Source organism: Colletotrichum jinshuiense, chromosome 5 (assembly GCF_051148585.1).
Source record: "Colletotrichum jinshuiense chromosome 5, complete sequence".
NCBI lineage: Eukaryota > Fungi > Ascomycota > Sordariomycetes > Glomerellales > Glomerellaceae > Colletotrichum > Colletotrichum jinshuiense.
Window position 1 is genome coordinate 4,214,669 of NC_139312.1, and position 23,287 is coordinate 4,237,955.

The window sequence follows — 23,287 nt, forward strand, 5'->3', positions numbered from 1 at the left end:
GCGTTGACAACAGCGGGGCATGTTTGCCCGCATTGGCGGATCTTTTGCTTCATTGCCAAAGTTGATCACTGTCAGCCACTGTTACTTTACCGCTTGTCTACTGAAGCCCAATCCTAGGCTGCTAATTCGTCCTTTGGAAATCGTTACTTGTTAGTCGATTTCTACGTTACTGCGGATCGGCGAGCAAACCGCCTGCGAAGCAAGGTCTCCCGTTTAGAAAGACGCTGTAGGTGGTTGCAGCAGGGTTGGCTGTGGGAATGAGCCGGTGAGAAGGTTAACGATGGGCTGATGGGCTGCTGGGTGGCGCCAGGGGTACCCCCCAGCCCCTTGGCCCTCCTCCCCTCTAATCAGACGAAGCTCACCCTCGATGACCTTCACCCAGGCATTACTTAGGAGTACATGGACCCAATCTAAATTGTGGACCAATCCATGTCGTTGTGCTTGGTGTTCCTGACACGAAAGAGCACAGCTGTGCTCTTCGCATTGAGCACGCGAGCACCTTCGGCTCACACACTGCGCCCGCAGCGCAACAGTACAGTTGCGGTGTGCGATTGCGGCCGACTTCGGCGGCATGTTCTAGAGTATGCAGTGCAAAAAGATTGCAAGCGGTGGTGATTTTGAACCAATGTTCCAGCTACGATTGCGACTGCGGAGGAAACGACACCATGCTCAATAGAAATAAGTTTGCTGGCGGGGCGGTGTGACCCTGTTACCTGTAACACTAGGCATCCTGCCGCCTCGTGCTGGCTGCACTGTTGCAAATGTGACCGTGATCTTCAACTGATGTTACGGTGAGTTGATTGCGACGGTGAGACATTTGAAGCGGTGAACCATTTGCAGTGAGGTCGAAAGCGCCATGTGGCCGGGCGGATTGTGACGAGCCGCTGGACCGGGCCCGCCCGGCGCCGGGCCCGTCCACTGGTCACCGCGTTTCCCTTTGCCGGTAAGAAGTGGAACACGGCTCGGCCAGTAAGATTCAATCGTATTGATCACACAGCGGTGTGTTGACGAGGTGTGTTGAGATGGAGGCATTAACACATGTATCCATGTTGTCTTTCGAGGAGGTAACGGACTATCTTCTGGGTACTCTGATGTCTTCCATCGCTGAGAATTTCCATGCATATCCTTCTGACTCCACGATTCACGATCCTGGTGTGGCACATAACGACCAGCAACTGTCTTACAAGATGCCATGCGACGGCAGTAACCATAATTCAGCCACCTGTGCAAAAGCCGTGGCACAGACGATGTTGAGATGGCTTGATCCGCGAGCGAGGCGCTCAACTTCACGCCCCAGGCGTTAGTGGCTGGCCCGTGTCGTGAGCGCCGTCGAAGACCAGGGCGCGGACTTCGATGCTTTTTCGGGGCTTCGCATCTGGCGGCGCCAGGGGATGACGGAAGGAGACGTGCGGGCATCCTGGAGCGTATTTCAGTCCGACGACAACTTTGCAACAGGGGAAATTTCGAGCGTCGGTGGGTCTCACGTTGGGCGCTCACGCTCGAGTCGGAATCGAACATCTTGATCAACAACACCTCCTCTGGACGCTGCTCGCCGAGGTAGTACCATTTGTGTCCTTCGCGGTGGTGCGTGTAAAGGTTGGAGCCCTTGAACCGTCTCCGGACGTGGTCGCATTCGACGAGGTCCTCGTCGAGAACCGACGTGGAGTCGCAGCATGCCAGCGGGTAATCTTGAACGGGATTCTCGATCGGCCGCCAGACACTAGTTTTTGTTTCGGTCAGCTTAGCAGAAACACGGACGGCCTCGAGGTCGACAACGGTGGACGCACTTGATAACTCTCACCCTCCCTTGCAGCAAGGAGGATGCTTCGTCAGGAAGGTGAAGTAGCACCCTGTGGAGCACCCCTTCTGGGCTTTGATCTAGAAGAAGTCGTTGAGCACTCCCTTATGACTACTTTAAGGATGGATGCATCCGCGCGTCACTCACCCACATGCACCGTTGGTGAAGGTCGCAGCCAGGTGGTTAAGTCATTCATGTCCAGCTCGCCATCCTCGTTTTCTCGGGGTGCACCCGCATCACGTAACTTGCATAGGTTGACACCGTTAGCATGTAGCATCGGCCGACTTGGGGAAATTAGCAAAATCTTACCCGCCAATCAAAGATGAAGATTCTGTCGCAGGGATTCCCCGCGCCCTTCAGGAGCCTCTCGACCTCTGGTAGATATTCCCTCTCGACCAGCTCCCGTTTTCTGAAGGACTGCGGATGGACCTTGCTCGGGACTGTCTCTACCTGGAACCCATGAGAGTCCAGCGAGAACTCACCGACCCGCTCCCGAATGTCGACGAACGTTTGCGTCTTCTTCTCGAACGAAAGGTTCGTCGAGCGCGCATCTCGGTCGCGCTCGTCGATGGGGACGAAGAGCTGGAAAGGCTTTTCTTGTTGGTAGAGCGGGAGCCTCTGAAGGTATTCGACATCTGCGTCGACGGTGCCGCAAGCCATTTCTGACGCAGACATGGTTTCCTACGGTGTGGAAAACAAAAGAAGGAGCTATTAGCGCCGGTCCCAGAACAAACGGATCCAGAGCGAGCCCGCAGACACTTTATCTCGACCATGAATATGCGCGAGAAATCACACGACTAGAAAGATAGTTGCTGTGTGTCCTTGGAAGGTACCTGGAGGTACTTTGCGACCAATGCTACTGCAGGTGAGGCAAAGCCGCAGCCTGCCAACCAAATTAAGGATAGCTGCAGGCGCACCACTAACGCACATTAGTTCCAATTCACTCGGGTCGCACCAGGTCAGGCATCAATCCATTCCATATATTCTTGCTGTCTGCGACTTCTTTGTGGAAGGAAAAAGCATGACCATCATCATTGTCCTTTGCCCAAGCCTGCCTGCCCACACCTTCTTGTCTGCCTTCCACGTCATCATCACTATGGGAGAAGTTCCTACGCAGAGCAACAGCTCTCCGTCCCGGCTTTCGGGCACGGGGCTGCCCCGGCATGGCGACAAGCCCGTCTCCCTGCCGGCTTGGGCGCTCTCTGCGACGGCGAACACCAAGCACCTCTCTCAGCCGTGGAAAGCTCACTACGCGTCGGAGCCCGACGACCCCAACTTCGCCGCCGAGAAGGACACAGTCGTGTACTACGACCGTAAAATCAAAGTCTGCTACAGCGAGGGGTCAATGGCCGCATAGCATGTGGGAAATGTATGCAGTCCTGTCACTACACTTCCCTGCCCTACCCACGCGACTCAGATGAGAATAGGGGCTTACAAAATAGACCGCTGTTCTAGCCTACAGGCGGTCTCTTCTACTTTCAACTCGGTGTTCCCGTCAATCAAGGACGATTCTCGTTCTGCGAAAAGCGCCGTTTGGACCTCGGGTCTCTCGAGCACGCCAAGAACCCTACTCTGCTTGTTCAGCCTTGATCACCGCCGTTTCAACAGGAGGAGACATCTAATGAGTTTAGTTTTGCGGACCGCTGAGTGCGTGCTCAAGGGCTCTTTCCATTCACCGGAGCCGCCCTTGATGCCGTTGGTGGTAGTCCAGCAGTGCGAAGAGGAATTACCTGGTGTGATGTGTCACCGGTATTTAGACCAAGGGGCCATGTTTGGCAAACTAGCTGAAACTTGATGGGTGACTTTGAAAACGGCGTTAATTAGAACAGGCGTACTAAAACTTTCAACCTCATATCTGTACCCGGCCTAATAGAGACAAGCACAGTACTACAATTCCCCTCACGAACAGAACATATACATGTAGTGCGGCACTACATTGACACTCAATTCATAGAGAGACGGCGCGGGAGGTGAGCCTGCAGTTGCTTGAGGAGCGCTGTTCCGGTGTACCGACCAAGCAAGGTGGGTTGCAGGTCGTCAAAGATCATCAGCTCGTCGTTTGTGCCCTGCAGGCACTCCGCCGCGTAAATCCTGTACTTGTCCAAAACCTTCTTCGCCTCCGCCTTGAGCGCCGCCGCCCTCTCGGCTTCGAGCCCCTGTGCTTCGTAAAGCGTCGCGAGATGGAACTTCGCCCTGCCGAGGCCCACCTCGGACCATTTGGCGTTCATCGCGCACTCGACGCACTGATGCATGTACTGACTGAACAAGGGGCGCGGAGACGTGGTTAGTAGACTTCTTGGGGGCATGCGAGCAACCATGGCTTGGACTCCCGTCTGCCGAGCAGGGGTATGATTTGCACTCACGTTGCTTGTTCTAGATTGTTCTGGTGGTGGTACATTGCCCCAACCGCATAGAGACTGAGGATGAAGCCGGTGTCGTGTTTCCCGCCGAGCTCCAACCTGGCCGCCAGGGTCTCGAGGTGTAGGTCCAGGGCCTTCTGGAGGTCGCCCGCCTGGAGAAGGATGCTCGCGAGCAGGAAGATCCGCCGGTACCACTGGGCCTTCTTCCCGGAGAACCGCTCCGTCAGCTCGAGACACCTCTCCACCGAGCGTATGGCCTCGTCCATTTTCCCCTGGAACATTAGCACGACACTGTAGTTGCCGTAGTACTTTGAATTCTCAAACAGGTTTTCCGACTCGCCACCCCAGACCTGGTAGCGGCCGAAACACCTCACCATCTCCTCTCCCGCCTCATCGAACCGGTGGTTGTTCAGGAGGCTCAAAGCGTAGTCGGAGTTAGCGTTCGTAAACAGCACGTCGGAGTCGTGGCTCTCGGGGTGTCGCTGGTAGATGACTTCGCGGATGCGGCGGGCCTCCAATAAGCACCGGGAGCCTTCCACGCGCTCCTCGCAGCCCATCTCTAGCAGCAGTAGCCCGAGCATGCAGTTGATGTCCGCGCGGAGTTTTGAGTCGTGTTCGTACTGCATCTTGTCCAGGAGATGGATAGCAGTCGTTAGCAGTTCCACCCCATCGTAGGCGGTGCCGCGCCTGGACCAGACGTGGAAACCCGCGTCGTAGAATAGCTCTGCCAGCTCAAGCGCCTTCACGGAGGCGAGGGGCTCGATCCTGGCCGACTCCCGGCAGGAGATCCGGTGGAAGCTATGGATGTGGGGCATGTACTCCTGGCATATCGACCAGGTCGATGGGTCTGGGACCTGATGGTGGTTCGCCCGTGGTAACTTCTTCCTTATGAGGCGGAACGTCTTACGGAAGGCGTCGGCGATGCTGTAGTCGTCCATGTCTAGCATAATCTTGTGCTTCAGTAACCTGTGGATGGAGTATTCGACCTCAGCTTTGGACACTTCCTTGACGGAGATGAGTCTCCGGCTGGACAGTTTGTTGATCATTCGATTGTAACTAGAGAGGCAAGAGTCAGAACCTGGCGTCTACGACGTAGTTTACCATCGCCAAAACAAACCTGAGCATCTCGGAAGCATTGAGCAAGTCCAGATAGTCCTCTTCGTGATCCCCAACCAGCAAACTCTTTGGTATCCGGTCCGGGTTCAGGAAGGACATGATGTTGAGCAGCTTTCGGCTGTTGCTCGGAACCTCGCGGATGCCGATATCCCACAACGAGTCGACGGTGGTGTCGACGCTGTCAGAACCGACTGTGCTCGTCTTACTGGGTTTCCTGCTTCTTGACTCCTTCTCGTCCCACATCTCGAGGAAATCGCCGAGCGTGCACCCGGACTCCTTCACATACCCGACCACCAAGCTAATAGCTAGCGGGAGGCCCCCTAAGATTTCGACGATCCTTCCTGCGAGCTCAAAGTCTTCTTCTTTGTGGACATTTTCCCTGCGGCCGCGCGAGTTTATGGATGTGAGAAGGAGCTCCCGCCCGTGCTCGGTGCACAAGGGTCCCAATTTGATGCTGCGTTGGTGAAGCCACGGCTGCTTAGAACGACGGGGATCCTCCCTGGTGGTGATGAGCACGGAGCCTTTGCTGAACTTCAAGGCTTTGGTGACGTAAGGGCTGATATCCGTCCAGGATTCGACATTGTCAAAGATGAGCAGCCATCTCTTGTCCAGCTTCAACAGGCTCTCCCTCACCCGGAAGAGGAGGCTGTTGTCGTCCTGGGAGCCGTCGCGACCGAGGTCCAGAGCATCGGCTATCGAGGCGTATCTGTCGGCAAGCAACCCCGCGGGTTCGGCCTCCACCCAAAAGACGTACGGATACTCGGCACTGCTGCCCGGGCGATAGGCGAATTGCACTGCCGTGGCCGTCTTGCCGATACCCGAAACGCCGGTGAGAACGCATATCCGGCCTGGCGAGGACAGTGACTCGTGGATGCGCTGGAGGTCTTGTTCTCTGCCGGCAAAGTTCATGTACTGGGTAGGCAGATTGTGCCTCACGACCTCGGGGCTGTCCTGTTGCCCGTCCAAGAATCTGCTAATCTTTTCGGTCCATTTACCACCCACATGCCCGGGACCTGGTCCGCTGGCCTCGTCGTCGTACAATGCGATGTTTGCGTCGGCTGGATGCACAGTGCCGGCTGTGTTATTAGCTTCGGCAACCACATGGGTCCGGCTGTCCCTGTCGTTGTTGTTGTGGACACCGAAGGGCCCGGCTGCTTGCAGATGTAAGTCGTCTTGATCCGAGAGGAAATCGGTGAAAACCATGCCGAGAATTCCCTGGCTTTCTGGATCATCTTCAGTTGGAGGTTCATGTTCAGCAGTTTCGAATACAAAGGCTTCCATGTGGCTCCCGAGGTGGACCTCGAGCTCTTCTGGGCTCACACAGACTCTGAGACATAAATTGCACGCCCAAGTGGCATCTGCGGGGTGTGACAAGCTTCTGCAGCTCTCTGTCAACCCAGAAATGTCCCGTGGCAAAGACAAGTTGGCGTGGGCGGACCGCAAGTGGTTTTCAAAGCCGTCCGCACTGGGGAACTCGGTTGCACAGGAGCCGCACATCCAAACCGGCGACGACCGATGGAAATCAAGCTCGTGGCGGAACCATTCTTCCCTGGAAGCAAAAGAGACGTAGCGACATTGACAATTGCCATACATGCAGATGTACGGCTTCATATCCTGGTAAAAGTGAGTTACCCACTCATCGTCGGTCATGCCAGCCCCAACGGCGAGCGGCAGTTCGCAATGACAGTAAGGGCAAACAAAGTGGCCATCGCCGAGCTGGCTGAGGTCCTCCGGAGGACTGGGCACGCGGTGCACCGGTAAAGCCTGGGACGACACTCCGAACGATGTGTTCGAGTGGTGGTCGGTTGTTGTGTTGCGCGACAGAACCGTCTCGGGGTTCGAGCGGACGGTGGAGCTTCCAATATCAGATTCCGGTGGATTTACTGCGTAGACCGTCTGGGATTTTCGGCGTGAAGGCCAATCATGTCGACGCGGGGGAGCTCGGGGCGTAAAAGCTGTTGAATCGGAGTTGAGCTTAGCGCCTGAGCTATCGTGCGGGCCCGAGAGAACATATCTGGTAAGCCACTGTGCCCGAGCCAGACGCTTCACAAGGTCAGCATTGGCATACGGAAACATTTCTTTGGCTGTTTCATGGTAAAATTGAAGCGAATAGCAATCAGGATCGTAATGCATCGCGTTCAGGGCCGTGAATTCCTCGGACGCTGACTCCTCAAAAGGAGTTTGAAGAGCCGGCAGGAGGTGCGCCAGGTTGTCGACAATGTCAACCGCCTCCAGGAGCCATGGCCCTGGGCCAAAGTCTGCGTCAGCGTCGACGTTATCTTGGACGGCCTCGATAGCTAGGGGTGCCGTTTCGAAATCGTTGGACGGTTTTGTCGATGCCAGGCCAGCAGCTTCTTCGTCGTCCTCCGGCTCTTCCAAAGGGACGGCCATGATTGCTGGTCCGCGGTTAGAAAGTTCCCAGCTCAATTCCAAACCACCCTACACAAAGAAAAGGGCATGGAGAGGCACGTTTCCACACTTACCCTGGTCAAGCGTCCATGCCAGATTGCGCAGGAGACTTATCGTTTGCTTCACGAGCGGCGGCGAGCTCTTCAAGGCATAGTCAAGAGTCCGCGACGACGCGCCGCTGTCGTCGTTCCACACGTTGAACCGGCGCCAGCATTTCTCGACGAGCTGGCTGTTCTGAAAGGCGTTCGACAGCCGAAAGAACGACTGCTGGCAGTCTTCGAACTCGGCCGCGATGGGACCCCTCGCTCGGAGAGCGCGGTTCCTGTGAAGCCTCTGAGCCTTGCTGTCTGTGGCTTCGGGCATATTCTCGGTTCTCGGTTCTCAGTACGCGCCTAGACGGCGGGCGAGCTACAGACCGCTAAGAAGAAAGAGATAAGTTTGCCCGTGGGCAGTGTATCCAAGTGTTGCAAAGCAGAGTCGACTGGAGAGACTTGCTGCAAGCTTTCAAAGCTTGAAAAGGAATGACGGTTGCGGCTCCCATCCGGCAGTGGATATTTGGTAATCCGGCGAGCCGAACGACGCCCCCGCGCCGGCCCCCCACAAGCTCAGGGTTGCCGCTCTGCCAGGGTGACTAGTCATCTGACCCTAACCCTGGCACACCCTTGACAGATGAACCAATGGTGATTGACATATTTCCCTCACGCAATGCAGGCCGTCAGCACTCGGCTGGAAGCCTAGAATTTTTGCACTTTCCAACCTACAAGGCGAGTCTCCAGACCAGACACGATTGGGAGTGGTTCTCCAGGGATAAGCACAATCTATCACCAGGACAAATGGCTTACCCAGTTGAGCCTAGCCTGGCAGCTTGGAAAGATTGCCCAACTCGCTATGCATCAAATCAAACAGAACACTTCACCCACCCACACACCTAAGCGGCTCTAACAGGCCTTTGCTGCCAAGGGATAGTCGTTGAAAATGCACATTTCTTGCAAAGCTCTAGCCCCAGATAAAATGACTGGTGGCAAGGCTTCGCCATGGTCCCTTTCCCGCAGCGAGGCTTCTTATCATTTTCGATCATGCCCGGCTCGACGTGTCCAACGCCTTTTCCCAACGAGACGTCATCATTGCCTAGGCAGATTCTCACTGGGGACTCCAAATCCCTCGTCTTCCCCCGCCTTTCTTCTCCGCATCCCGTCCACTTTTCCAGACCCACAACCTCAATGATCAAGGACGCATTCTTATCCTTCTACTTCCTTGTGGATCGCGCTTGTCGACATGTCCGACCATAACCGCATCAGCGCTGTGCTAAGCGTGTTTCCCCAGGTCACCGAGGCTGCCGAGAAGTACAAGATTGCGGAGCCCGACCGTGAATCCCGCGGACTGGCGCGCGGCATCGCCAACGAAAAGACTCTATTCGACCAGACCGCACAGAGGCTTCTGCTCATCTCGCAACCGCCCTCGCCCTACGACGATAATGCCTGGTTGCAACAGCTGGAGAAAGAGCTCGATGCGGAAAATGCCGCCGGAGTGCTTCGAGACCTCGAAACGCTGACAGGGCAGCTTCAAGCTGTCAGGGTCGAGCTTGTCAACGCCGGTCGAGCAAAGGTAAAGATGCATGCCGTGGGCTGCGCAACTGCCGCCCAGACAACGCCCCGGTTTCCTACGCTGACTTGAATGTAGGAGGTGCTGGACAAGATCAGAGGGAAACCTCTAGGGTTGGTTAGAGGGCCCGTTAAAAACTCCAGGACGCAGCTCCAGGTGCGGCTGGATATGGTTTCCGAGACAAACCGACTTCTGGCCTCCCGATTGTTGTTCGGGCACACCCTGCTCTCCCGTGCGTTTCAGTCGCCAAACATAAACAGCATCTGCAAGTTTCTCGACAATATTTCCCGGAGAGCAGCAGTTACCTTCGATATGCTTGATAGAGAATCCATATGCCGCCACCATGAATCCCACGTCGTGTTTCTCCAGTGCTCAATGACCGGCGAAGGTTTCTCGTCGGAACAGTCGATGGAAACGGACTACGTCCAGCCGCTCAAGTTCATCATTCAACCCCAGGAAGCAGCTCCCGTACAGGACACGGCCTGTTCATTCAAGGCCTTGGCATCCGAGCAGGACACCGGGTCCATCTTAACCTTGCAAGGCTGGATGAGTTTGCAGGGGGCCAACCTCGATCGGAAACGACGCATGGAGCTGGCTCTGCAACTTAGTCTTGCCGTCATCCAGCTGGCGTCGACCCCTTGGATCGACGACTCGTGGACTTGGGACAGCTGGGCCATTGCTGCCGGCCGGAACTCGCATCGATCAGGAATGCCGCTGCTTTTTTGCCGTCGTTTCAACTCTTCCGGTGCACCGAGCGAAACTCAACCCCCATCGTCGACGGTGTGGTCCATCCTGTCCCGGGGACCTGTTCTTGCGCGGCTCGGGCTCTGCCTCGTGGAGCTGGCGTTTGGCCAGCGTCTTTCGGAGATCCGACGCGAAAGCGCTGCAAAGCACCACCTTGGCGAAGGAGCTGGGAGCGACAATGAGTTCGACGCCGACTTGCTAGACTTCATCACGGCCAAACAGCTTCTCTCCTCTCAGAGAATCCGGCATCAGCTTGGAGAACCGTTCGAGGATGCGGTCAGGGCTTGCATTCATCAGCAATTCAGGGTTGAGAAGACTGGCGTTGTCTTTGAGCTGAACCAGCAAGACCCGTCATTCCTGCAGAATGCGACGCTCTCAATCATCTCACCTCTTTGGTCACAACTGGACAGATATATCCGGTGTGTAATGAATAGAAAAGAGAGATGCCACGCTTTGCTGACTTTTTATTAGAGCTGAACACCATGACACAGTACCGGCTAGGAAACCCCATCACAAGGCTCATGTTGAGGGGTTGACTGCTCGTAAAGAGCACCTCAAGCTGGTTAGTTACCAAGGTGTTGCTGAGCCGTTGAGACTGGAAACTCACATCCAGAACAAGGACAAGCCTCTCATTGAGGAACCGGAATTCCATAAAGCACAGGCGTCTTACTTACAGGTTGACCAAAATAATAAGGTAGCTGCTGAAGCAGAAGCTCGACTTCGAAGTACGCACATAGTGCCCCGCCTCTTGGAGCCTATCTTAACCGACAGAACGCCTGCCGTGGCATGCTGTGTGGCAGGTGACGCCTTGAATTCATTTCCACTCGCAGTTCGGCCTGCTGGCACTGAACAGTCGGAGGGCAGAGCGCAGACCCTTGGCGCCGGACCCGGTAGCGAGCGTTACGGCCTACGCTTGCCCTCGCCGAGTAATGAATCCCTGGAGGACTCAGAATGGGCGTACGGCTCGGCTACGGAGACGACAGACTCCGCACACGCATGGGCGTCGAACGCCCTGAACGATCCGCCTGAGCTAGAGGGTGCGGGCCATCCTGTTCTATCCCGCATCAGGCACCTTGTCCTCCGTGTCGTCCTCCACAATTTTCAAGCCTGGAACGAGCAGAGCCCCGGGCCGGTCCATGGAACTGCGAGAGGGCCTGCCCCAACCGAGAGCAGGCAGCCAAAAAAACGAGGAAGAGGCCAGCCCAGGCGAGGCGGCGGCGGGCCGGATGACGATGACGACAACGACGACGACGACGATGAAGAGATGGAAGAGCCCGGAGCCCGGAAGCGGCAACGAGCTGACGAGTCCAAAAAGACACTGGCCTGTCCATTTTGGATGAAGGACAGCCGTGTTAACGGGAGTTGCTGCGGCAAGAGGCTGACCCGGATCCGCGACGTCAAGCAGCATTTAAAGAGGAGACATTATATGCCCATCTACTGTCCGATCTGCCACCTGTCCTTCTTGGATGAGATGACCAGGGACAACCACACATATGAGAGGACTTGCGAGAGAGGAAGCCGTCCACGGCCGGTAGGTATCAGCCAGAAACAGCAAGCTGAGCTGTGCAAGAGAGCGCCGAGACAGCTTTCGGAAGCAGAGCAATGGTACGCCATCTATGCCGTACTCTTCCCGGGCGACCCCCGGCCGCACTCGGCGTACATCGACACCAATCTTTTGGGGGACGCTATGGCGTTCCAGAAGTTCGTGGAGGTCCGCGGGATCGACATTCTCCGTCACGTCCTAGAAGCTGGCGGCGCTGTCAGCTGGAATGTGCCCGTCGGCCAGGACCTCAATATTTTCCGACGACAGATCCTGGGCGAGGGTCTGGCGGCCATCTCTGACGAGTGGGCCCGCGCAGGGGCTCCCTCGTCATCGGCCGCAGAAAATTCCCACACAGGGATCCCATCGTCGAGCGAGGGCGGGCTTCTCGGGGTGGCGGACACCGAGGGCTCATCAAATTATCCCGGCTCTGCGATGGACGCGGATGCGGCCAGCTCGGTTTCCGCCGTCCAAACCGGAACCAACTCGTCCATTGTAGACTCTTCTGAGTACGTGCATAACCAACCTGAGCCTTGGTGGTCGTATGGGAGCCACCAGCACGATTCCGTTTTCGACTGGGGCGTGCTGGACATCCTGGGAGAGGACGACGTGAGCCAGATACAGAAGATCGTCTCTGAGGGTCCTCATCCGGATAATCCTCTGGGTTGGCAACAGCATGGGGGACAGGGGGAACACTATGGAGGCAGTTAGGCATAGTTGACCTACAGATCATCGCTCAGAATCTCCACCAACGTTGCCTCAGTTACGCTGCCGGTTCTAACCGCCGGGAACATAAGACGAAACTCGAATTTCCACAAAATTTCATAGGGATCTCAAATCTCTCCTGTTGAAGAATTCTGAATCGAGACATATTATGAAACAAGAGTCAGCATTCCCATTCGGGGTCGTCGCCATGAAAATCCCTAAGTCTGTATACCAGCAGCTTTTGGGTCAGACATGGAAAAGGCTTAGATTGCCGTGCTTTTTTTTTTTTTTGGCAGTGTCAGTCGCCCCCGTCAAAAGTATGGTCTGGTCACCATTTGCTAATACCTGGTATCAGTAGTCTGCAGGTCTAGTTTTTATGACGGCTTGCACGCTGCCACTCCTTGCCAGCTTTCTGCGCCCCGGTTCGTGTGACAACGACAGCGCAGACACGGGGAGAGTTTTTCTTTGGGGATAGGGGCAGGCTTGATGAACGGGACAGTAGGAACCAATTTCTTATGCTGAGATGTGGCTGCAGTAATAGCTGGAAAGTGTTGAAGAAGCCGCCGTTAGAGGGAACTCCAAATCGGCAGAGATTACCAGAGGGGACCGCTGGCGCCAAAATTATGCCTAGCCCCAGCTCCGGCCCTGCCCACTCTATAATCATCAGCTGCATTTCTCACACTCATATAACTTTGAGAACTAGATTCCGATTTCGCTCAAGGCTACTTGGAATGTAGCAATTTCACAATGTGAAGATGGTTTCTCGGAGCATTTGTTTCGAACAATCTATGATTTCTGTTTTCGCACTTCAATCTCGGCCGTCGGGTCCGAGAGCATCTCGAATCCATAATGAATGACTTTTGGGCTTCTGCCTTTCGGGAGCCGCACGTCGTATTTTGTCAAAATGTTCGCCAGCGCAACCTTGACCTCGTGAGCCACGAAAAACCGCCCTGGGCAGACTGGCTTGCCCAGCCCGAACGCAATATGGTCCGAAGTTGCTGAGACAAGCTGAGCGGTGCTCGCCGTGGGACCCCCCTTCTGGCGCATGTTGAAAAACCGGTACCCATCGTACTTTTCGGGATTCTCGTAGGTGCTCGGGTTCCACATCTCAGACGTGTCCACGGCAATGTTTGTTCCTTTGGGTAGCAACATCCCGTTTGGCATGCGGATGTCTCGGAGAGCTTTGCGTTCCAGATTTACCAAGGATCCGGGCTTCAGGCGCTGGGTCTCCTTGATCACGCTGTCCAGAAGCTGCATCTTGAACACGCCCGCCGTTGTCCATCCGCTCTCTTCCACTGCCGTCGCAATCTCGTCTTTCAGGGGCTGGATGAGTTCCGGGTGCATGCAAATGTCCAGCAAGACCTGCCTAAGCAGCTCCGAGGTGGTGTGCATGGCGGAGATAGCGAATGCGAGCTGAGTCGCGGCCGGGTCGAATGGGCGCCCCTTTGCCTGCTCTTGCATCCAGGTGATGGTGTCTTGGTGCACAACGGGCGTTCGTCCGGCATCTAGCGCTTCTTTCTTGTCGCGCGCTCTCTTCTCCAAGACCGAGGTCAGGATGTTGCGAGCAACTTTGACCTGATCTCGGCATGTTCGGCACTCTGACAAGAACCAGTGAACAATGGGTCTCAGCAGCCAGGGCCATCCACGAAGCGCTCGAATGCTGTTGAACAAGTTGAGGGTGTAAGTCAGAGTGAGTTTCTGCCACTCGGGGTCTCGAGCCAGTTGAGGGCCCACAAAGACTGCTGCAGACATGCGGCCGACGAAACGAGGGGCATCTTCGCCCCATTTGACGGTTTTCCAGTCTAAACATGTCAGCTTCAAGTAGATGTGGTCCAGCATGGTGTTTCCACGTACCTTTTGCATCAGCCCATTCTTCCTCGAGCATCTCTGAAATGGTTTCATTGAATAGCTCACATTCTGTAAAAAAATATTAGTGAACCGCACTCGTGGATAATGTAACAGCTGGGTCTGGGTAACTCACGGGAGCTCTGAGCCAGCTTCGTCTTGGTAACGTTGATCATCATGCGACTTGGATCGACAACGACCTTGTTCCCCTCAAACCCTGGGTAGTACGCGAAATACTCGTCGGCGACAAGCTTGGGATGGTCGAGATCATCGCATGTTCTGACCCACTCCGTAAACGACGAAGGGAGTATCACCCTGGACCCCAGGGTGGTTACGACGCGAAACGGCCCATTGAACTTGGCAATTCCTTCGGCAATAAGACCCTTCGCATTTTGCAAATATTGTGCATGCGCCCTTTTGAGGGTGAAGTCGCCACGGTAAGCGTTAATGGTTGGGATTTCTGACACTCGTAACCAACGCCACGCTGCAACAAGAAGAAGCCCGGGTATGATTACAGAGCCCAGAATGAGGCGTTGTCTCTCATCCATTGTAAGAGAGTAGAGAGTATTGTAATAGAAGTAGAAATTGATATTTGGTATGTGGAATCTCGAGCTCTTCCAGTTCACAAGCTTCTGTTTAATATCTGTGACGCGAGTGTTTAACATTTGCTGTTGTGGAGTTGGACGTCAACTTTGCAATACAAGCTTGCCGAGAAAGGTTAGACGACGATGAATCATCCGGACTCATCGTTACACGGGCGGTTATTAGTGGAAACGCAGTCAATGCGTGACAATGTCTTCTCGAAATGGGTTCGGCGTGGTGTTAGTTTCGCGGCATTGTTTGGTCATCCCGGCAGCCTCCACTTTACTACCAGGTATCGCCTGTCTCATTGGCACAAAGGTCCTGGCCCCACCCCGCGCGGGAGCACCGGCCGGCGCCGAACTTCTACCCACCAAAAGATTTGACCTTTCGCTGCCATGACATTGGCCTTTTTAGTAGAATTCTTTTTGTGGATCGGAGGAGTAGCTCGACTCTTACAATAACCCCCGCCCCCCACTCTTCTAAAAACAGTTACAGCGTCTACAACGACAAAGGTTTACAACTCACAAAGCTGGAGACCTCTCCGATATTGTCCCGCCCAGTATTCACAATCGGTCTTGAGCAATGAAATCTGCTGCGTAAACAACCCTTGGACGTATCACGGCCACCTCCACGGAGAATGGATAAAAGACGCTGCGCATTGCGAAGGCTCCAAGCACGACAATTTATAGACAAAAGTAAGGCTACGCAAGCGCCGTGAGAATTTGGATTGGTTCAACTAGAAGATATTCGGACTTGAACAGCTGCACACCCTCGTCTCAGACCTTCCCATGCCCCAGCCTAATAAGGTCGCCGTTATCCAATGTATCTTTGTCGAAACCAGTCGTGGCCTGGTCTAGCATAGCGGCAGAGATCTCTCGAACATCAATAGTGGGTACAGAAGCCACCCACTTCAAAGCAAAGCCGAAGGCTATCTTCAACAGGTCGTTCGGGGCCACAATGAATCCCGACTTGACGATACAGGCTTGAATATTGGCATGGTGTTGCTTGGTAAGTGCCAGAATGGCATTCTCCGTTTCTCCCTGTAGAACAAATTCCATAAATATTAGCTCTTGATCTTGGTTTGCAAGGCCACAACACAGAGAGGACACATAGGGGGCAGGGAAACAAGACGGAGGAGTGCATACCCGCAAGAGAGTATACTTCGGCTTGTAGGAAGGTGTCTTTGTCTGGTCGCGCTCAGCCGTCGCGCCACTCATGTAGATAAAACGAAGAGGCTCCCTAGATGCATTTTCTCCCGAAGAACGCGATTCCAATGCGGCCTGAAGACAAGCCAGTGGTGACTCGTGGCATATGCGACGAACTTCATCCCAGTCGTACAAAGATGACTTGGATGGCGTTATAGCGACGGTCCTGATTTCAAAGGAGCATAGTTGTCAGCACAGTATGTCCATGGCTAAAGTAGACCCTGAGTCTATGAGTGGATTCTTTTCAAAGAAAAGAAAAAGGTCATATGTATTTTGTTGGTTGTAGGTTCCCCGTGGACAACGTGTCTACAAATATGGCATACCAAATACAAGCATCAGCAGACCCAAACTCTGCCTTCGCCTCGTCAGAGTACTTGTCGTAGGCGTCGATAGTAATGCTTTTCAATTTCGATAAATCAGCACCGGGCTGCCCTATGCTGCCCGAAGTGTCGATGGGTCGCCGAGAAAAAGCGACGACAGAGGTGATACTAGGCATGCGAAGGCTTTGGCGGAGTAGCTCGGTTCCAACGAAGCCGGTGGCTCCGGCAATAATGACTTTCATGGTGTATTAAGTTGATGGAGAGAAATCAATGGAGTTCAATTAATTGACACAGAGTGAGTTATTGCATCGACTAGGGAAATGTAATGAATGCTACATAAAGTCGGAGAAGGGTGTGACAAGGAAGAGCACCACGTCTAGCATGTGCTTTTGAGAGCGAAGCTGGTCTCGGTCGAGTTGGTACCGTGGCGGGAGGGGATAACGTTAAGTAGCAGAGTAGTAGGCAGCAGCGGTCATTTTTAGTCAGCAGGGATTCGGTTCCTATCCTTACTTTTGATAACTAACCAAAGTCCAATTTTGCGAAGTGCTAAGCACTAAAAAGGTTCGTGCAATAGCCAAGCGCGAGCGGCATTAACTACTATCTCCGAATGGACACACCCTCAGAATGGGTGAACCATGTGATTGGGTGTTTGTCGTCGAGTGGTACGGTTATGGCGCGAGACAGCAGCGGAAGAGTGCCTTTCGCTCTCACAGTGATGTGCATCGACCAATCAATCCCGTATCACTGGGAGGATTTGCAGTAGAACATCATAGAGATCCGCTAACAAATTACAATGGTGGTTGTCCGCCACTAGTCATAGCTCCAAGGCTAAAACCTATAGCAATACTCGCCCAGATGAAACGACAGAACTGTTTGCAAATGCACACGGCACTGTCGCTGAGAATCGACACCTTACACGTCCTTATGATGGCACACTATGCTGGGGGGAAAGATGTAGTTCAAAGTAATCGCATAAAGAAGCAAAAACGGAAAGGGACGACTAGACTAAATCGTTCTCCGAAAAATGAAAAATCAAAACCCGGCCTGTAGCACACCCGATAGCTAGCATAGACCCTTCCACAGCACATGACTTCGGCCGGTACTCCGGCGGTAGCCATACCAGGTTTACAGAATTTCTTGTAATCCACATGTTGTCGGCGCTAATTCCGTACCCGTAGAAGTGAGGCCTTCCGAAAGCACTGGTTGACGGTGGTGATGCAGTCGTTCTTAAATCAAGGGCGCCCATTTCCGTGTAGAGCAGCTGGCTAGTTTCTGAAAACGAAACACATGAAAGCTCTCGGCCGACGTAAAACGTCCGGAAACACTGGCCGGTGGCGCTGTTCCAGACCTTGACGGTTTTGTCGTCTGACGCCGATGCTATCTGTGTGCTATTGCTCGAGAAGGCTACAGAAGTAACGTGACCATTGTGATCCTTAAGTGTCTGGAGACACTGGCCTGTTGCGCTATCCCAGATCTTGATAGTGCTGTCCCTTGAACCTGATGCAACATGCTTGTTGTCGCTTGAAAAGGCCACAGACTCAATCGCGTCAGTATGACCCTTTAGCGTCTGGAGACACTGGCCTGTTCTACTTTCCCAGATCTTTACGGTATTACCGAACGATTCTGACGCAATCTGCGTACTATCACCTGAAAATGTGGCTGACCAGACACACTTACTATGGCCCTTAAGTGTCTGGAGACACTGGCCTGTAACAGTGCTCCAGATCTTAATAGTGTCGTCGTATGATGCTGACGCTAACCGCGTACTATCACCTGAGAAGGTGACTGACCAGACACAATCATTATGGCCTTCAAAGGTCTGGTGACACTTTTTAAGAGTATAGTCCCAGATCTTAATAGTGCCGTCCTCTGATGTTGATGCTAGCAGTTTGCTATCACCTGAGAAGGCTACTGAGGTATTGCTGCTGGAATGGCCCTTTAATGTATAGAGACATTGGCCTGTTACACTGTCCCAGACCTTGATGTCTTGGTGGGTTGAAGTTGATACTATCTCAGTGCAATTGCCTGAGAAGGCTACTGATGTAACGCTGAAATGTAGGTCGTTAATTGTCTGGAGACACCTACCTGTTGCGCTTTCCCAGACCTTAATAGGACCCTCGTCTGATGCTGATGCTAGCTGCGTGTTATCGCCTGAGAAAGCTACTGAGACAACATGACCACTATGGCCTTTTAACGTCTGAAGACACTGGCCTGTGCTAATGTCCCAGACTTTGATAGTACTGTCTGCTGACGCTGATGCTAGCTGTTTGCTATCGCTTGAAAAGGCTATTGAGTGGATGCCGCCAGTATGTCCCTTGAGTGTTCGGAGACACTGGCCTGTTACGCTGTCCCAGGTTCTAATAGTGCTGTCTGATGACGCTGAGACTAGGTGTTTGCTATCTCTTGAAAAGGCTACTGAAGAGACGCTACCAGTATGGGCCTTAAGTGTCTGGAGATTTTGGCCTGTGATGCTGTCCCAGACCTTGATAGTCTTGTCGGCTGATCCTGATGCTAGCCGCATGTTGTCGCCTGAGAAGGTGACTGACCGGACATGATCATTATGACCTTCAAGTGTCTGGAGACACTGACCTGTGTTAAAGTCCCATACTTTGACAGTACAGTCCCGTGATCCTGATGCCAGGCGCGTGCTATCACCAGAGAAGGCAACCGAGGAAACACCCCGGTAATGGCCCTCAAGCGTCTGAAGGCATGCATTCCACTGATCATCCATATCCGGTTTAATAGCTAGCCATTGAGGTTCTTCGCAACGAAAAGACTCTCTAATAATACTCCGTTCTGGACAGAATATAAGTGCTGAAGTATAAACCTGAAGGGGGCTGTTCTCGATGATCGCTAGGTTAGCTCGAATAAACCGTAATCCGTCCTGAAACAGATCTGTAAGCTTAGATTTCTCTGGTAATACCTTTTTGTTCCATTAGCATTACTTCAGAACTTGACACATTTGTAGAGACGTACCCGAGCTAAATACGCTAGCTTAGACATCTGAAGCATACCCTCTGGCAGGCTCCTAAGAAGACTAAGCGCCTCCAACCAGTGGAGGAAGTGCTTTTCTAAGAAAGATTGAACCAGTCCGCCGTCATGTAGTCCTTGGTAGCGCTGGTTCTGTCCGGTTGAACTATCTGCCAAATGGTTGACCCAGTAGATAAAGGAATACCGGGATGGCGCTAGCGGATCTGGGTCGGGTGGCTTGATTTGGTTGATGGGAAATCCCGGTCTACATATGCCATACACGTTTCGTCTAAGTGTTCTCGACATGGCGTGGATTGATCTTGAGGCGATAGCATGATGCTCCTGTGCTAATCCAGATGGGAAAAGAAACACATGTTTAGCTAAGAAATCCTTTGCCGACTGATGAATAATGTAAACAATATCGTCTCTGATTGTAAGGAATGATCCGCTCCAGCTCGCTATCGCTACGATATTTTGAGGTGTGTTGGAAACTTCAGGCGGCAAATCGACAAGAACCTGCAGTTCTTCTAGGTGAAGTGGACGATATGTGGCAGTAATTGTTGAAAGAAGTTTCCGGCAAAATTCAGGTCTCTGACGACCTTGCTCTTGGATTTGTCGTATCATCCGTTCGTATAACTCGTCTAAACCGGTTGGAATATCATGAATGATGTCGATAACTTCGAAAATCTCTGCATTGTGAAGCTCCTGAACCACTAGGGCGACCCATAAGAAAGTTCCGTTGGCCTTTAGTTGCAATTCGTGCTGGACTTCGTCTTGGAGCTTTTTGTTTCCTTGCAGCAGGGCCAGATCTGAAATACACTGAGCGATGTATGCGTTGACGGCCTGGGAAACAAGTTCCGCGTTTTCTCTTAGCTCCAGACTCAATCTCGTCCGAGACTCGGTAGGTCGTAAAATCTTCTCAATGTCGGATCTGTTACGGCTAGAAAGCAGCCATTTTGCTTTAGATGAAGAAGAAACTTGGACGATTAGGTGTAGTAGCTGGCTGAGGCCCATTACGCACTCGTCAAGTCCGTCGACAACGAGGTAGGTGTTTTGTGTACTTAATTGTTGCAAGGTGGTAATAAGCATTTTTGATAAGGCATCCCAACTGTTTGTGTCTTCGAACAATTGCTTTCCCGTATGGTCGTATTTCTTTTGCAAATGCTTGATAAGAGTCGGTTGTTGGTCGAGCAGTAGGTAGAGAAGGCCGCGTACTACGCATGTTGCGCTATTTAAACTGACGTCTGTCGCTTGGCAGAAGAAGTATGACAGGACTATGTCTTCAGGTCGTTTTTCCAGCTCACTGATGATCCCGCATGCTAGCATCGTTTTGCCCTTGCCAGGATCGCCCTTGATCCAGAGCAGACGGCTCTGTCCGTGCTCGTGCCATCGGCGGAAGTCATCATGATCAAGAATCCAATCGAACGATTCTCGCAACAGGCCGCCTTTGGTGCGCTCGATGCGTTCCTTATCATCTCGGGGATCGCTGACACGTAAATCCCTCAAGAACTCGCGCTCGCGTTCACTTTCTGGCGTTGATCCTTCCTCGTTGGTCAGTTAAGTCACATGACGCTCGCGAAAGGACATACCAATGTAGATATCGCGAGCATTGAAGCTGCCTGATCCCGAGTGTTGGATGCCAGTACCATAAAACTCCGCCCGAGCGCCAGGCTCCTGTGAGATCTGGGAGGCCCTACGAACATCGTCCTTCTGAGATGCGACCCGTCGCTTTTCAGGGTTATCACCCAGGTCGGAGACTTGTCCAGGCCGTGGCCTTTTTGCTCTGCGCTCCATCGCATGGTATGCCTTGAATTTATGAGCTCTGTAGAACGGAAAGAGCTAGGTCTGAAGTTGTCGTTGAGTTTGCGCTCGCACGATCAGGCTGAGCGAACGACGGTTGGCAGCTAAAGAGGGGTTGGCCCACACATGCATATCCATCCCATCTAGTGATGACTGACACCCTGTCTGCCAAGTGCCCACTACCCACGCTTATCCGTACTCTGTCTTTCAACTGGTACGTTATGTTACCCTATGTTTTCTTATCTGTTACCACTACTAAACCAACCATTTTGATCAATGTTGCGTTGTCCTGTAGTGATTCTGGTGTTTTCAAAGTTCATTTACTCATTGCCCGCGTTTGTATGACCATACATTTCTAGTTCCTTAGAGCACCACAGCTCTGGCGGACTGCATAAGAAATTAGTCACCTAAATGGTCACATCCATCGCCACGTGCATCTAACCCCTCACGGCGCACAATGCCAGAAGTCGGCATGCCAATAAGTAGACAACATCAAGGATAATCCAATGCAGTTGGGTATGTATATCGGTGCTTCTACAGGTGAAGCTGACCGGAACATTTGAACTAAAATCCAGTCTTGGGAGACTAAATCGATACCCCCGCTCAGGCTCCATCGTACAAGCTCAGGCTTGCTCACCCTCGGCCCAGGCCGGTCCAGGCCAGCTCAGACCAAAGAAATGCTTAATTCGAAAGATGGGAGGGAAATTATGGATTCCGGTTTTTGGGTCATGTTCACGCTGCACTGCCCCTCGGGGTGACTGCGATACGGCTGGACCAAGCAATCAGCTGATCTAGCATTGGCGAGGTAAACCCCTTCTTCTCACGCATCCCCTGCATCGTGTTTGCCTGATCCACCACGCACCCGTAGCCTTCTTGCCGTACCCCAATGTCTACTCCATCCCGACCCGCTTGCCGCGACGACTTCAAGGTCGCAATAATATGCGCCTTGCCACGGGAGTCCGACGCCGTCGCTCTCCTGTTTGATGAATTCTGGGATGAAGACGGCGACCAATACGGTCGAGCTCCCGGGACTCGAACACCTACACAACAGGTCGCATCGGGAAGCATAACGTGGTCCTCGTGGTCCTCCCCAACATGGGCAACAACAGCGCGGCGGGAGCGGCCGCGAGCTTCCGATCGAGCTACGGCAGCCTGAAGCTGGCCCTGCTTGTTGGGATCTGCGGCGGTGTTCCCAAGGTCGGAGGCGAGGAGGTCCTGCTGGGCGACGTGGTCATCAGCAAATTACTGCTTCAGTACGACTTTGGCAGACTCTACCCCGAGAACTTTGTGCCCAAGGACACCGTCGAGGACAGCATCGGCAGAGCAAACAGGGACATCCGCGGTCTAATTGCGATCTTTGAGACCGAGCTCGGGCGAGAGCGCCTACTGGACAAGGCTGCGAAGCACCTCCAACTCCTGCAGAACACCGCAGCGCGCAAGAGACGCCGAGCAACCTATCAGTACCTGGGCCCCGCCGAAGACAAGCTGTTCCCGCTTGAATATGCCCACCAGCATCGGGGGTCATGCACCGCGTGCGCGAGTGAAGGGACAGTGTTCTGCAAGTCGGCCGCAGACGCGTCTTGCGCCGACCTTGGATGCGACAGGAGCGAGCTGGTGCCCAGGGAACGCCTGCAGGATAAGCAAGGCATGGCCGCGGCTGACGCCCAAGTCCCTCAGATCTTCATCGGACGCGTGGCTTCGGGCAACATGGTGATGAAGTCGGGGAAGCATCGCGACCGAGTTGCAGCCGAGCACAACGTCATCGCGTTCGAGATGGAGGGTGCCGGGGCCTGGGACGAGGTCCCGTGCATCGTCGTCAAAGGGGTCTGCGACTACGCCGACAGTCACAAGAACAAGAATTGGCAAGACTTTGCAGCGGCAACGGCGGCGTCCGTGGCCAAGGCGGTGCTCGAGCGGTATGCCGTGAGTGATGGCTCTGGTACCCCGGCGCAAGGCGTAGGTCAGGAACAGAGAGGCGGAGGCAGTCGCACTATTTCAAACAGCTCGTTCGGGAACAATACCCACATCACTCAAGGCGATGTCTACGGGAATTTGAGGTTTGAATAAGCATGATTAGCACTGCAATAATTATGAGACTTTGGGTAACATCGTATGGAATTGATTTTAGTAACTGATGGTTCTGTCCTAATTCAGCCTCAATTTTAATGTACTCTGTGTCTGCGCTAAGTAGCGTGAGCACGTTCCGATACCAGTAGTAAAGAATCAACTCAAAGCTAGTGCTAAACAACGTGAAGTATGAAATCCGCTGCTAATTAAGCTCCCGTAGGACC

General features: G+C 53.5%; 8 protein-coding genes across 8 annotated transcripts; 3 read left to right on the forward strand and 5 right to left on the reverse strand.

The window, feature by feature from the left end:
- Positions 1-1,286: 1,286 nt before the first annotated feature.
- EsH8_V_001009 (uncharacterized protein) lies at positions 1,287-2,473 on the reverse strand (the record flags this gene model as incomplete). Its single annotated transcript, XM_083273525.1, has 5 exons — positions 1,287-1,417; positions 1,485-1,720; positions 1,788-1,878; positions 1,946-2,042; positions 2,108-2,473. The coding sequence occupies 5 exons, from the start codon at positions 2,471-2,473 to the stop codon at positions 1,287-1,289; spliced, it is 921 nt and encodes a 306-aa protein (XP_083126240.1).
- A 346-nt stretch (positions 2,474-2,819) lies between these two features.
- EsH8_V_001010 (uncharacterized protein) lies at positions 2,820-3,155 on the forward strand (the record flags this gene model as incomplete). The annotated part of the gene is made up of 1 exon (XM_083273526.1): positions 2,820-3,155. One exon carries the CDS (start codon positions 2,820-2,822, stop codon positions 3,153-3,155), a length of 336 nt encoding a protein of 111 aa, XP_083126241.1.
- A 586-nt stretch (positions 3,156-3,741) lies between these two features.
- On the reverse strand, positions 3,742-8,046 carry EsH8_V_001011 (tetratricopeptide repeat protein; the record flags this gene model as incomplete). The annotated part of the gene is made up of 4 exons (XM_083273527.1): positions 3,742-4,057; positions 4,162-5,214; positions 5,276-7,670; positions 7,758-8,046. The coding sequence occupies 4 exons, from the start codon at positions 8,044-8,046 to the stop codon at positions 3,742-3,744; spliced, it is 4,053 nt and encodes a 1,350-aa protein (XP_083126242.1).
- A 912-nt stretch (positions 8,047-8,958) lies between these two features.
- Positions 8,959-12,280, forward strand: EsH8_V_001012 (uncharacterized protein; the record flags this gene model as incomplete). The annotated part of the gene is made up of 3 exons (XM_083273528.1): positions 8,959-9,288; positions 9,364-10,448; positions 10,501-12,280. The coding sequence occupies 3 exons, from the start codon at positions 8,959-8,961 to the stop codon at positions 12,278-12,280; spliced, it is 3,195 nt and encodes a 1,064-aa protein (XP_083126243.1).
- A 780-nt stretch (positions 12,281-13,060) lies between these two features.
- EsH8_V_001013 (cytochrome P450) lies at positions 13,061-14,667 on the reverse strand (the record flags this gene model as incomplete). The annotated part of the gene is made up of 3 exons (XM_083273529.1): positions 13,061-14,076; positions 14,129-14,191; positions 14,256-14,667. The coding sequence occupies 3 exons, from the start codon at positions 14,665-14,667 to the stop codon at positions 13,061-13,063; spliced, it is 1,491 nt and encodes a 496-aa protein (XP_083126244.1).
- Positions 14,668-15,477: 810 nt separating this feature from the next.
- EsH8_V_001014 (uncharacterized protein) lies at positions 15,478-16,468 on the reverse strand (the record flags this gene model as incomplete). Its single annotated transcript, XM_083273530.1, has 3 exons — positions 15,478-15,741; positions 15,847-16,072; positions 16,230-16,468. The coding sequence occupies 3 exons, from the start codon at positions 16,466-16,468 to the stop codon at positions 15,478-15,480; spliced, it is 729 nt and encodes a 242-aa protein (XP_083126245.1).
- A 758-nt stretch (positions 16,469-17,226) lies between these two features.
- Positions 17,227-20,990, reverse strand: EsH8_V_001015 (uncharacterized protein; the record flags this gene model as incomplete). Its single annotated transcript, XM_083273531.1, has 3 exons — positions 17,227-19,149; positions 19,203-20,737; positions 20,786-20,990. The coding sequence occupies 3 exons, from the start codon at positions 20,988-20,990 to the stop codon at positions 17,227-17,229; spliced, it is 3,663 nt and encodes a 1,220-aa protein (XP_083126246.1).
- A 1,101-nt stretch (positions 20,991-22,091) lies between these two features.
- EsH8_V_001016 (uncharacterized protein) lies at positions 22,092-23,063 on the forward strand (the record flags this gene model as incomplete). The annotated part of the gene is made up of 1 exon (XM_083273532.1): positions 22,092-23,063. One exon carries the CDS (start codon positions 22,092-22,094, stop codon positions 23,061-23,063), a length of 972 nt encoding a protein of 323 aa, XP_083126247.1.
- Between the last annotated feature and the right edge of the window lie 224 nt (positions 23,064-23,287).